Below are 14980 nucleotides of genomic sequence, written 5' to 3'. Positions count from 1 at the left end.
GTGACAAAACAGCAGACACAGTGTCACCATCAAAATATTTTTAATTGCCGTAATTAAAGTTTCTCAAGACAGAAGAGAACATACTATGTAAGAGCAGTTTTAATACCTTGTACCCAATAGTTTTTCTGTAATACAGAATCTCTTTTTCTAGTAGTTCAAACAAACGTGGAGGAAAGAACTGGAAATCTTGAACATTAGGCTGTTTTGGAGGTCGTGGAGCCTAAAGAAAACCAAAGATATACTTTACATTTAATTCACTTTCAAGTTTGCTTATAGTTAAATTCATTCAGAAACCATGTAATTTAAAAAAAAAAGTGGTTAAATTTTAGTTCATCAGAAGCTAGAGATTTGGTTGGATAAGAATATATACAAGAACCTTTAAGAATTTACAGTGGAGACTGACACTGGCAGACCAGGTGCCAGCTGTTGCCAAGGTCTTCGTGTCTGGACACAAAGATACATAGCTGGAATCTGTCTGGCTCACTTATAGGTTAATATTGATAAAATATGTATTATAATTGTAAGAAAGTGTTTAGTATTTCAACTCTACTGAATGCTTGACTTGCTGCATGCATTAAACTTTTACTTGTAATATCCGTGCTCCATACTGTAATGTAATAATTGAGCAGTTGTATTCTGAGCCTGGGTGACCACTGGTTTTTGTGTTAAAAGGCAGCAGGTTTAAAACAAACACAAGGAAGTCTTCTTCACACAATGCAGTCACCCTGTGGTACTTGTTGCCAGGGGATGTAGTAAAGGTCAAAACTCCAATGGTGTTCAAAAAAGAATTAGGTAAGTTCATGGGATCCATCAATAGCTGTTAGCCAAGATGGTCAGGGAGACAGCCCCATGCTCTGGGTGTCCCTAGCCTCTGACTGCCCGGATCTGGGAGTGGACAACAGGGGATGGATCACTTGATGACTGCCTATTCTGTTCATTCCCTCTGAAGCACCTAGCCACTGTCAGAAGACAGGATACTGGGATAGATGGACCACTGGTCTGACCCAGTATGTCCATTCTTATGTTCTTATGAGAAATCATCAAAAAGACTAAAGACTCGTATTGTTGTTCTGCCCTCTTTCCCCCCCCCCCCCCCCGTGAAGATGAGTCATGAAAATGGACTCCTCCCATCAGCTGAGTTTGCAGCTCAGAGCATGCCAGGAGGGAATAAAAACCATAAGGTACTAAGGATCTCCATGCTGCTCGGACTCTGTGTGAGCAAGGTGTTTCTAGGCATAAGCAAGATATCCCCAGCTGCTTAACCTAGACTATCCCTAAAGAACAGAGCTTGCTGATTATAGAAGCCTCTATTATCTTTTGAAAGGTAAGACTAACGCACTTTTGTGTCTATGTTTATTTGCTTTAACCTTGTAAATAACTAAATTTCCTTTTCGTATTTAATAAGTCTTCATATGGTTTACTATAGGATTGGCTACAAGTGTTGTATTTGAGGAGAGACCTAAAGCATAATCGACCTGGGGTAGGTGACTGGTCCTTTGGGATTGTGTAAGGGGCCATATATCACAGACACATGCTCACCTACGTGGTATGACAGACTTTGTGACTCCATTTTAAGGCTGTTAAAGTGCCGTAAGACTCTGAAGTTGGTGGGTGAAATCTAAATTTTAAACTAACAACAATTTGGGGTTTGTGCCATGGTTTTTAACAATTTGGACTCGAGCTCTTGTGCACAGTTAGGAGCATCACACAGTCACAACAAAACACTACTTCAGAATACTGTATGAGGAAAGTTACTGTTCGTATTGTGGAAAGAAGGATAACACTGCACATCAAATGTAATCTGGATTTTTTTTTAAGAAGTTAGAAACCAGGTGAATAATAAAACATTTTAAGTAGGACCACTGGGAAGGCCAAATAATTGCTTGAGAAAAAGCTTAAGATAAATCTACTTAGTTATTTAGAATCTAATTCTAGACTTCTCACCCTCTCTTGTCCTTATCTTCCACCACCTGACTAAAAGATCTCATTCTCCTTTTAATCTTCCTCTCCCTCTCCCTCCATGAGTCCTATGTTGAGAGTCCTTTGAACACTCCAGTTTGCATCTTTAAAATGCCTTTATATACACCATTCATTTATTTTACAAAAACTTTCCACTGATGGAAATTTATAGAAGTGTACGAATTGATTTATAGTTGGAAGCAAGTTAAAGTAAGTCTGTCTTCTGTACATTTCAATCATTTTCTGGTTTAAAGTCAGTCAACTCACTTTTGGTGCTTTTGGTTCACTGACACGAAGAGCTTCCCTGAAGTAAGCATCAACAGCATAGTTGGCTTTTCTTTCTCGTTTAGGTGGCTCAATCCACTCTGTGAATGCCATCTATAAGATTAAAGAAATAAATTAAAGAGACCTCAAGTTCTATAAAGGTATTTTATACAAAGTATACATTTTACACAAAACTAGAACTAAAGTATCTGGAACAATAATAGCCTTCCACAAATTTAACAAGCAATTTATTGCTGGTTAAATATTATGTATATCATGTTCACCAAACCAGTAACATGCAGTAAGTGTATACAAATACTACCAGTGAATTCTTCCAAAACAAATTCAGATATTACCTTTTGTTTCTCTCTATAATCTTCCCCTTCAAAGTTGTATACACTGGACTCTGTATCCATTGTAAAATTTCTAAGTGAACTTTCGCCCATCTTTGAGAGTTTCTCGTTCATTTCTGCAGTCTGGAAAAAAGTTATCAATGAGTAATACTTTTCAAAAAAGATCCTCCTTATTCACAAGCACACACTCCAAAAATGACTTACTAGTACGGATCTAAATGCCAAAAAACACTCCTGATCTACTATGTAAATTTTAGTCTGAAAAATGTTAATTGCATTTGTAATATTGTTCAAATTATCCAAAGTAGTAACACATTTCAAGTTTCTTTAATTTGCACCTCACCTTTTTTGCACCTCTTTCCAAAATACCATCAATATCATCATCAGTAATCTCACTCTCCTTTGAAGCAAACACATGCGTAGCTCCATGTCGAATCATCTGCAGCATTTCATCTTTTCCTATTTTATTCAGATTTTGATCCACCAGTCTTCCTGAAGATAAAAATATTGGAGGACAATACCTTATTGCAGAGTTTAGTGATTTTAGGCCAATCACTTGGATGTGTCAGGAACAGAAAGAACACTTCCTTTCCCTCCTTGTTTATTATGTTTGTCACAGGCCATTCATAAGTCAGTCACAAGAACTATTTTCAACATTTAAAAAAAAAATTTTTTTTTTTTTGGTTTGTTTTCCTGACAGAAATCTAGATAGTTAAGCAAGGACTGGTTCTTGCTTAGTAATACAAATTAATGACTCCATCAAAAAACAGACTCTGGATTTTAAGTCTTCCAAGTAGCCTCTCATTCCTGGCCAGCATTTTCACAATTTCAAGTCCACATCTCCCTGTGAACATGACAGCAACAGCTATGGTACTTTTTTAAAATAATTGATTTCAAGTTAGACTATCGAAAAAGTTAGCCCTTGAGCTTCAGCTTTGGCCCCCCCTGCCAAAAACGATGAAGCTCAGGCTTTGGGCCCCACACCTGGGACAGTCGGGCTTGGGCAAGCTCACACTTTGGTCCCCCCCTCCTTTGGTCACGCTTTAGTCATGAAGTAATTTTTGTTGTCAGAAGGGGGTCGCAGTGCAAGGAAGTTTGAAAACCCCTGAGTTAGGCTAATGTATGGAGTTACATCATCCTTACTCTTTTATTCCATTACTCTAGACACAGAAATGAAAATTTATTATTACACTTCCCTCTTTAAAGCATTTTCACTTTTTACATTTCTATTTAAGTATACTCATTCTTAGCCATCTGGGATGCCCTAGTCATTCCATAATGCAGTAACCAGTGTTATGCTGAAAGACTGCCACACAAGAAAAAAAACAAACTTAAGAAATTTATCATCCCCTTCCATCCTAAGAACAGAATATGACATTGTGGCCCCAACTGAAGTCAATGGCAAAACGCCAACTGACTTCAATGGCGCCAAAATTTTACCCAGAATTTACATGTGCAAAAAAGGGGAGTGGCATAGGAGAGAAATACAAAGTACAAAGAGAGAAAAGCTGTCTCAATACACTTGCCTTGTTGAATGACTATGGAATCCAAACGAAGTTTCATTTCTGCTCTTTCCACTATTCTTTCCTCCACAGTGTTGTCTGTGATAAATCTGAACACTCTAACAGTTTTTGTCTGGCCAATTCTGTGTGCTCGGTCCTATGCAGAAAATTGTGAAATACCCATGTCATTTAGCACAACACGGTAAAGTGTTTGCATTGAAATATAAATACATACAATTATTGCTTGAATTTAAATCAGTTTTTAAGAGAGTAGCTATCACTATACTAGTTTGTGAAATAAAAAAACCCTGTACATTTCAGGTTAAAATCCTTCCATAAATCCAGTTGACATTGCCACTCAAAAAAGTTTTTATTGGCACTATAAGCTTAGTTAACAAGGTCTCTTGCACAGAGAACAGTACACTTTGCTGAAGATTCCTCTCTAAAAGACATGGTACATATTTTAACAAATATTTCTCAGATATTAAGGCCAAAAGATCAGACTAGATCATCTAGTCTGACCTCCTGTATATAAACTCAGAAAATTTCACGCACTTATCCCTATATTGAGTTTAATAACTTGTGTTCGACTAAAGCATCTTCCAGAGAGACTTTGCTTTCAAGTCTTACTTTGAAGATAGTTTCATCTTTTGAACCATCACTGTTAAAACACTCATTTTCAACTGGAATTTGTCTGGCTTTAACTTCCATCCGTTGGTTCTTGTTATGCCTTTGTTGTGTCATTCTTTTGAACAACCTTTATTAAGCATATTTGAAAATATCGGCAGCCTGGCTGAAATCCTCAGATTTTCAACATGCCAATGTGCACACAGAGATCCGGTTTGTACATATTTTATAATTTATACCTTTAATATGAAAGTTTTAAAAATATTAGCTCTCTTGTTTGTAATGTGTAAGTCAATACATTGTTCTCTCCATAAGATCAAAGACTGAGATGCAACATTTTTGGATGTAAAGATTAAGCATGTGCACCCTTATAATGCAAGTTAGTAACAGAAAAGCTGATTCAACTCAAGAGAGGATAGTGAAGTGATTACTCCAATGTCTTAAAATGACAGATTAAGGCTTTAAATTTTAGGCCAAATTTGACCTAACTGCTGTGACCTTTTTAATGTCAACTACTCTTGGAGCATAGAAATCATTCTTAATTTTAAAAAAAGACTGCACTATTGAATTAAAGAGGACCAAAGTATATATAGAACCTGGACACCATGAAATGCACATATATACATTTGTATGGCAGTTCTGTAAGAAAAACTAGTTTATATACAATGATATTTCTGTCTTGGAATTCTTACCATAGCTTGAAGATCTACTTGTGGATTCCAGTCTGAATCATAAAGAATTACGACATCAGCAGTAGCCAGATTGATTCCAAGACCACCGGCACGCGTGCTCAACATAAACACAAACTTGGAGCTGTCAGGTTCATTATATGCATTAATAGAATCCTGCAGAAATAAGATAGTCGTCAATGCAACTGTATATTTTGAGCACACAATTTTATTTAATTTTTTTTATTTTAATTTTTAACACTCACTTGTCTCTCATCATGAGGTGTTTGTCCATCCAATCTACAATACTCATAATTTCGCCACATACAGTAATCTTCCAAGATGTCTAGTACTCTTGTCATCTGACTAAAGATTAGTACTCGTGAGCCTATTAGAGGTAAAAAGTAAAATTGTTCAACAAATAAGTAGCAAATTTTAGTATATGTGCTGCCAATATAAACATTAGTTTGGAGGGGCGTTACTCTTAAACATAAGATTGTAGAACAAGATGATGACTGGTAAAAGTTAATCAATATGAGCATCTAGTAAGAATACATTTCTTTCAAAATTTGGGAAACTGATAAACTGATACATTCTTAGTCATATTTTTCAGGTAATTTTTAAAAATCTAATCTAGATTAAGAAAAGGTATTAAAAACTGACATTTAAAGTTCTAAAAAAAAGGTTATCTTCTTGTAACTGTTGTTCTACGAGACGTCCATTTTTCACATCCATTCCAATCAGGGGTGCATGCGTCACGTGCGCGATCGTTAGCAAGTTTTCCCTTAGCACCACCCATTGGGTTTGTCGTGGAGCCCCCTGGAGTGGTGCCTTTATGGCGCTCAATATATGATCCTGCCAACCCGACCCCCTTCAGTTCCTTCTTGCCGGCTACTCCAACAGTGGGGAAGGAGGGTGGGTATTGGAATGGACATGAACAACTTATCTCGAAGAACAGTTACGAGAAGGCAAGTAACCATTTTGTCTTCTTCACGTGCTTGTTCATGTCAATTCCAATCAGGTGACTCCCAAGCTCTACCCCTGAAGGCAGGGTCAGAGTCAAGGAACCACTGATTGGAGCACCACTCTGCCAAAGGCTGCATCGTCTCTGGCGTGATGGATGATAGCGTAGTGAGAGGTGAACATAGGCACCGATGACCAAGTAGCTGCTCTGCAGATCTCCTGTACCGGGACTTGGGCCAGAAATGCCACTGAAGAAGCTTGAGCTCTTGTGGAGTGTGCCGTAATAGGCAGAGCTGGGGCCTTGGCCAGCTCATAGTATGTGTGGATACAGTCTGCGATCCAAGACAAAATACGCTGAAAAGAGACCAGGAGTCCTTTCATCCAATCTGCAACTGCCATGAATAGTTGGTTCGATTTTCTGAATGGCTTAGTGCACTTGATGTAGAATGCCAACGCCCTCTGAACATCCAGTGAACGAAGCCATTGTTTCCTCACATCAGTGAGGCTTGGGATAAAAGACGGGCAGGAAGATATATCTTTGGGTGGTACGAAAATGAGACACCACCTGGGGAAGAAAAGCCAGGTGAGGCCTGAGTTGCACCTTGAAGACCGTGTAAGGTAGATCAGAAGTTAGTGCCTTCAGCTCATACACCCTCCTAGCTGATGTGACAGCAACCAGGAAGGCCACCTTCCAGGACAAAGAGCAAAGAGTAAGTTGCCAATTGCTCGGGGGGGGTGGGGGGGAGGAGATGAGCCTGGATAATAGACTCAGACTCCAAGGTCAGAAGGTACCATTATGATCTTCTAGTCTGAACTCCTGCACAATGCAGGCCACAGAATCTCACCCACCCACTCCTGTAACAAACCCCTGACCTATTTCTGAGCTACTGAAGTCCTCAACTTGTGGTTTAAAGACTTCAAGGTGCAGAGAATCCTCCAGCAAGTGACCTGTGCCCTACGCTGCAGAGGAAGGTGAAAACCCCCCAGGGCCTCTGCCAATCTGCCCTGACCCACACAGGTACTGGCTGACGAACATGTGGGTATAACCTTTCCAGGCCCTTCGAGAAACGCCCCACCATGGGATTGGTGAATACGGAACAGCCAGACGCTCCCGAGTGGAAGGCCGAGATGGCTGCGAGGTGTACTTTAATAGAGGACGGTGCAAGGCCTTATTGTTTCAGGTGTAGGAGGTACTCTAAGATGAGCGGAACTGATGCCTGTAAGGAGGTATATGATGCTCCTCACACCAGCATGGGAACCTTTTCCACTTGGCTAGATAAGTGACCCTGGTGGATGGTTTCCTGCTACCAAGAAGGACGTTCCTAACAGGACTTGAGCACAGGAGCTCCATTGGATTTAACTATGAAACTTTCAAGCCATGAGATGGAGGGACTGAAGGTCTGGGTGTTGAAGGCGACCATGGTCCTGTGTGATTAGTTCGGGGCAAAGTGGTAGAGCTATTGGGTCATCCACTGATGGCTCCAAAAGCATGGTACCAGTGCTGACGGGGCCACACTGGAGCAAGGAGGATTACCTTCGCCTTGTCTCTGCGGATCTTGAGTAGTACCCTGTGCACGAGAAGGACCAGCAGGAAGGCATATGTGAGGTGGTCTCCCCAGGGTAATAGGAACGTATCCAAGAGGGAACCCAGGCTGTGTTTCTGAAAGGAGCAGAACATTGGGCATTTCCTGTTGTTTCTGGTGGCAAACAGGTCGACTTGGGGAAATCCCCACCTTTGGAAGATGGAGTGTATGATATCTGGTCGGATGGACCACTCGTGATTACAGAACGAGCTACTGAGGTGGTCTGCTAGTTCGTTCTGCACTCCTGGAAGATAGGACTCCGGGTGCACGGAGTGGGCTATGCAGAACTCCTAAAGTTAAAGGGCTTCTTGATATAGGGGAAGGGAACATGCTCCCCCCTGCTTGTTTATGTAAAACAAGGCAGTGGTATCTGTCATCACTGCCACGCACTGGCCTTGTAGTATGGACTGGAATGCTTGGCACGCCAATCACTCTGCTCTGAGTTCCCTCATATTGATGTGAAGAAAGCTTGTTTTGCAACCACAGCCCCTGCATCTGGTGGTCGCCCAGGTGTGCCCCCCAACCCAACAATGACGTGTCCGTTATTAGGGTCAAGGACGGCTGTTGAAAGGAACTCCCTCGCACATTGTATGGAGGTTGAGCCACCATTGGAGGGACTGGAGTACTTGTTGTGGCAACAACAGTATTGAGTCTTGCCTATCGCACCACGGGTGATATACAGAAGTGAGCCACTCTTGGAGTGACCTGAATCTGGCATGCCTGACATGTAAGTGCAGACTGCCATGTGGCCGAGGAGGGCCAGGCAACCCCGCTCCGTAGTGGTCGGGTACTGCATGAGGCTCTGAATGATGCCTGCTATGGCTTGAAATCGTGTCTCTGGTAGGTACTCTTTCGCTTGTACCGAGTCCAGCACCGCCCCATTGAATTCTATTCTCTTGGTCAGTGATTGGGTTCACGTTGAGGAGTCTCTAAAACATGGATTTGACTAGTTGGACGTGAGACTCCACCTGCTCCCTGGAATGGCCCTGCAGCAGCAAGTAATCTAGGTAGGCATACCTGTACCTGCCTCCTGCGGAGGAAGGCTGCTACCCCCGACATGCACTTGATGAATACCCGGGGTGCAGTCGATAGGCCGAATGGGAGGACCGTGAACTGGTAATGTTTATGGCTGACCACAAACTGCAGAAACCATCTGTGCTGAGGTCGAATGGCTATGGGGAAGTACGCATCTTTCATGTTGAGGGTGGCATACCAGTCTCCCGGATCCAGAGAAGGGATAATTGTGCTCAGGAAGACCATGTGGAATTTCAACTTTACCATGAACCTGTTGAGTCCACACAGATCTAAAAATGGGTCTGGGATCCCACCCCCCTTGCCTTGGGGATGAGGAAACAACAGGAGTAGAATCCCTTGCCCCTGTGCTCCTGAGGAACCTCCTTCACAGGGGGTCCAAAAGGGTCACTGCCTCTGCCAGTGCGGAGGCCAAGCTACAGGTGCCCTGCTCCAATGTCTGTGGGAACGGCGCCCACTGTGGCGGGAGTAGAATAATTCCGCATCTAAGTCAGACAACCCCGATCTGGACAACCACGGCGGCACTGACCAGTATTGCATAGGGGATCGGTGCCGATGTCCCCGCATTGGGAATCGATGCCGAGAGCTGGGCACCAGAGATCATTGCCTCTCTAACTGTGCCGGCAATCGGTGCCGTTCCAGTGGCACCAGAGATCTGGATTGCCTGGACGGTGCCGGGGAGGAGTATAAGGGGTCCCGAGATGGCCTGGGCGATGGCAAGCAGGAGCGGTGCAGAGGAGAACGCTGCATCATAACTGGCTTCCCTCTAGACGGCACCAGGCGTGGAGGTATAGGGGGGCTTGGCCCTGACCGCCAGGGGTTGCGGCGCCATCAGTTCTATCAACTCCCTGTCAGCTTCGAAAATGTCCAGGGTAGAGGGTAACTCCAATTCCTCCACCTGGCACTGCCAGTCCGGGGAGTCACTGGGCGCCAGACTCAATGGTCCCCCCCAGGGAACCAAAGTCAGTGGTGCCAACTCTTGACCCTTGCATGCAGAGTGCTCTTTCCCAGGATGCACTGCTGATGCACCCGGAGGCTGAGAAACCTTTGGCCTCAGTGATCGGCCTCTGTCAGTTTCCTTCTGCTTGTGCGGTACCGGCGAATGGGAACCGTGCCGGATAGTCTGCGGTGCTGGAGAACGGTGCCAAGGGTCTCTGGACTCTTTTCTCAGTGACATATTGTGCACCAAGGCCAGAGTGCTGCACACCGATTCGCTCTGCGCAGGACCCCGCGCTCAGAGGCAGGTTGAGGACAGAGAGCGGACTCCATCAAAAGCTGTTTGAGATGGAAGTCCCGCTCTTTTTTCGTCCTGGGTAGAAAGGACCTGCAGATTTTGCACCTGTCTATTTGGTGCTTACTGCAGGTCCAACACAGTTTAAACACTTGGCCCCAAGGGAAGGAAACGGGTAAAGTGAAACCCTGGTTCCTAACCGAAAGTATAACTCTAAGCTACGCTAAATTAAGAACTGAAACCTATGCTAAACTATAGCTCTAACTAACAAGCTAAGAGAAGCACTTGCGAGGCAAACGAACGCTGTTCCAATGACCGTCAGGGGCGGTAAGAAGGAACTGAAGGGAGGTGGGGGAGCTCAGGTCAGCAGGACCATATATTGAGCACCATAAAGGCGCCATTCCAAGGGGCTCCACAGCTGACCCAACAGGCCCTGCTAAGGGAAAACTTTCCAACAATGGTGCACGCGACATGCGTACACCTGATTGGAATTGATGTGAACAAGCACTCGACGAAGAACCTCATTTAATATGGAACTTTAGCAGAAATACATATATAATGCTGACCTGCAATAGTCAAATACTGCTATTCAGTATTTTACTCAATGGAGATCCATAGCGTTATAGACATATCAATATTCTTTACAAATTCTTCATCCTTAGTGTGAAAATGATATTGATCCTTTACTGCAAGTTATATACAAGGACAACTGAAGACACAAAGGCACACACTAAATAAGGATTTCAATAGAAACCACCGTCAAATCACCTTTTCATTAAAAAAAGTGTAATTAAGATCAAGCCACTCCCCCCATACCCTTGTGCAAATACTGGAAAATTAAAATTTAAAATGAACTGAGTAATTTGGGCTAATAATATATGGAGATATACCTATCTCAGAACTGGAAGGGACTCTCAAAGGTCATCGAGTCCAGCCCCCTGCCTTCACTAGCAGGACCAAGTACTGATTTTGCCCCAGATCCCTAAGTGGCCCCCTCAAGGATTGAACTCACAACCCTGGGTTTAGCAGGCCAATGCTTAAACCACTGAGCTATCCCTCCCCCCAATATTATGATATTAAAGCATTTAACAAGTATGATTTAAACACATTTTTAAAATAAATCATTTAAGAGGCAAGCACCCACTTGACTTACTTACCAAGTCCAGCATTCAAGAATATGTTCTACTGCAACACAACAGAACTGCAAACTCCCTAGCCTGTTTATGGTGTTCATAAATGGCAAAAAAAGTTGCCACCATTATTTCTTTCATGTTCAGTTAGTCATGACACTTATCCTTTACACTGGATAAGTACCTATTCCTTGTGATCCATTTTTAGTTAATCCAGATAATTTTTTCCAGGACTAAAGGCAACTGTCACATGACAGCTGAAACTGACACAGCATATAGCAACAAGCCTCATAAGCAAAAAATGCCAACACTATCATTTTGATTTGTTAACTCCTATCTCAGGTCTTATAATGGCATCCATCACTATAGTGTCTGAATATCTCCCAAGGGATAAAGCAAAAATACAGGCCAATAGGCTAAGCCTAGGTTTACTTCGTATTGCCTATGGCTGTTCTTTCTTTCTAAGGTCTTCCCTTGCCCTTAAGTTTTCTATTGACTCCTCCTTTACTGTGCTTAGATCTGTCTGTAAAAACACTAACTGAATTAGTAAGTTTTACGCTTTGTTCTGAAGGAAATAATATTTGTGGTGAATCTGATCTCCTGCAGTAATGAATTCCAGAGCCTTTACCCTGTTGCCAAGAAAGCAGTTTCCTCACTTTCACAAGCTTCCCCTTAAGTTGAGTTTCATATGTCCTGAGGAATGCTGCCATTAAGGGAGACTGACATGCTCCAAGGTACCTTGGAACAATTCCATAGAGGGCCTTGAAGGTTAAGACCAAGGTTTTGAATATGATCTGGTATCTTATAGAGAGCCAGTATAGTTAGCAGAACTCCACAGTGATGTACATTTGACAGCTGTTGCTGAAAAAAACAGGTTACTACATTCGGGACCAACTGAAGCTTTAGTGGCCCCCACTTAACTGAAGAACAGATTTCAAAGTCCTGATCCTGATCTATAAAACCTTTAATGGATTGTGATCCAATTACCTATGAGGCCACCCTAGCCTCCACAACACCTATGATCTACAGAGAAAATACATCTGGAGATTAAATTCCATCTATTAAAATCAAATGAATCAGACAAGCAATCAGACAAATGATTCAAACAAATCAGGAAAGAAATATGAGTCATACCTTGTTCTTTCAACTTTGGAAGCAATTTATCCAATACCACCATTTTGCCACTGTTGGTAACCAAATGCATATCTGTTGTGTAAGGTGGACCAGGTTCTGCTCCATCAAAGAGGTAAGGATGATTACAACATTTTCGCAATTGCATCAGGATGTTCAACAGTCTCATTTTGTCCAGCTTCCCAGCAGAGTTCAATATATCTATATCCTTCATTAAGATTCGTGTATACCTAAATTGAAAGTGATACTTCAATTATGTAAAGGCCCTCTTTTATTGTATAAGTTATAAAGCAAGAACTCAAAAGCAGACCCTCCCCCATTCCATAAGTAAAGCTCACTGATGATTGCATAAACAGCAACTTAGCCATTAGGTAAAGCTATCACAAGGAAACATATATTGAATTCCTCCCAGCTGGCTGCATCATAAGCAATTAAATCAGGTTCTGCACAATACAACAGCATTTTTCTGCAGAAGTTGTAGTTAGTTCAGTTGTAAGCAGCAGATTTCTAGTCAGCTTTAACAGTAGTACAGACAAGTGCCTGAATTACTTACCATTCTCTTTGCATTTTGCTTAGACCCACATAAATTTTAACTTCCTTCTTTGGAGGCAAACTCTTTTCTACATCAGCTTTAATACGGCGAAGGAGGAATGGCCTTAGCACCTGGAAAAGATTAAATGTTTAGGTTGAGTATCAAATAAAGCAAAAAATTCAAGTCTTTTGTGTTTCTTATTTGCTTAACAAGCAAGAACTATCAATAAAATAGAGAAGATTCACTGAATACATTTCTGAAAACTAATCCATTGGTATTTTAAAGCCATGTTTCACTGTTCCTCCTAGAGTTTCAAACTCCAGACCGTAACCGGGTCCTCTGGAAAAATGATTAACACATACACAGCTATCTTCCAGAGGAACACATCTGAGTTTCCTCTGAAGGATTCAAACCAGAGCATCTTGAAGAGACATGGGGGGAAAAGGAGGAAATGCTAGCATGGCTAGTACCAGTATTGCTATGGTCCAAATGCCCCACTTCTGTTTTTGTTATCAAGCATGGCAAGCAGTTACAGATAACCAAGCTGCATGAGGATGCCCCAAAAATCAAAGTGGCATGACTGGATATGAAAAGCTGCTGGAGATAGGCAAAAATGAGCCTGGTCATCAATCCATAACTCTAAGAGACGATCTCACAAGAATTTTGCTTTGCCCCCCACCACTCCCACTGAGTGGTATGAGTTATCTGTGCCAGACAAGATGAGTAGGAACACCTTACACTTCTGGATTTTCTTCAAATTTTAGTGTTCTGGTACTTTCAATGTATATGATTCAAGTTGGAAAAAGATTTAGATTCATCAGTTTCAGTTTCTTTAGGGTCAGTTTCATATTCTGGTTTCTCGTGTACTTACATTACAACTCAAAATGGGTGACATTTTTTTTGTCAAAACTGTTTTGACAGAAAATTGAATTTCCAATTAAATAAAATGTTTCACAAGTGGCTGTTTTCCACAGAAAACTGTTTGCTTGCCAAAAATAAAATACTTCAATTCAGATATGTCCCCATAGTGCCTCATACTACCTATAGTTTGGTTGTCTAATGTCCCCATTCTCCTCTAAAGGCTGAGCTCCCTAGCTGGATGTCATGTCCCATGCTGCACTGCAGCCATGGGACATCATAATGCATCGCCTACTCTCATCAAAGGGGGAGACTGATCCACCATGGGAGAGTTAGTAAGAACAGAGAGCCAGGCCTACAGAGGAGAATAGGATCATAAGAATATGGGAGTTGTGCTTTGAACATATAAAATGCTAAGGACCTGATTTTTCAGAATCATAGGGATCTCAAATTGTACACCCAGAATTACTGGACACTTGACTTTAATCTCTCTGTGCCTTAGTTCCCCATCTGCAAAATGTGGCTAATACTCCGTCATCTCACAGGGATGTTGGGAAAATACATTTATCAATATTTATGAAGCACTCAGGTACTAGAGAGATAAGTGCCATACAAAAGCCAGAGGAAATTAATACATTCTGTCTTCAGAACAGGGGTTTAAGACTGTTCAGTAAATAAGGCATGGGGCCACATATTTGAACAGTAACAAGAAAACAAACTATTAAATAGCTGCTCAAATTAGCACCATCCATCCTGTGCACAGAATGAGACAGGGGTCCCGTGGGAAAAAAGCAGTATGTGATCTTCTAACTAAAGACCGTATCTCAATGCATATGCACAGGGGAACTAAATTAAGGTTGTACAGACAACCTTAATTCAAGCATTTCCTAATATGAATGCTTGACTTTGCAACCTTAATAAATATTCTTTTAACATGGGGAAGGGGAGGTTGAGATCTGGGCTTAAAGCTATTCAACCAGGCCTATTTAAGAATTATATACATCCTTTGCATCACTGAAGTCAGGATGCAATTATTTTTCAAAATATTCCAAAAAGTATAGTATAATGGTATTTTTCTTAATGTTCTGTGAGCAAAGACAGAAAAATCTTTGGAACAACAGGACTGGTTAATACTCATTCAACATTA

General features: G+C 41.8%; 1 protein-coding gene across 2 annotated transcripts in view; it reads right to left on the bottom strand.

The window, feature by feature from the left end:
• The window catches only part of SMARCA5 (SWI/SNF related, matrix associated, actin dependent regulator of chromatin, subfamily a, member 5), a 46980-nt gene that overhangs the window by 9585 nt on the left and 22415 nt on the right, over positions 1-14980 (bottom strand). Inside the window, exons 10-18 of one of the 2 annotated variants that reach the window (XM_005284304.5) lie at positions 12997-13106; positions 12447-12673; positions 5640-5761; positions 5398-5550; positions 4103-4235; positions 2920-3068; positions 2580-2699; positions 2227-2337; positions 107-220 (exon numbers count right to left, since the gene is read on the bottom strand). In XM_005284304.5, the coding sequence (XP_005284361.1) occupies positions 107-220; positions 2227-2337; positions 2580-2699; positions 2920-3068; positions 4103-4235; positions 5398-5550; positions 5640-5761; positions 12447-12673; positions 12997-13106 (1239 nt within the window). Of the gene's footprint in view, positions 1-106; positions 221-2226; positions 2338-2579; positions 2700-2919; positions 3069-4098; positions 4236-5397; positions 5551-5639; positions 5762-12446; positions 12674-12996; positions 13107-14980 lie in introns of both variants that reach the window. The other variant, XM_065597762.1, reaches the window with a different exon arrangement.

Source organism: Chrysemys picta, chromosome 5 (assembly GCF_011386835.1).
Source record: "Chrysemys picta bellii isolate R12L10 chromosome 5, ASM1138683v2, whole genome shotgun sequence".
NCBI classification, from domain to species: domain Eukaryota; kingdom Metazoa; phylum Chordata; order Testudines; family Emydidae; genus Chrysemys; species Chrysemys picta.
This window is presented reverse-complemented; position numbering and strand designations above follow the sequence as displayed.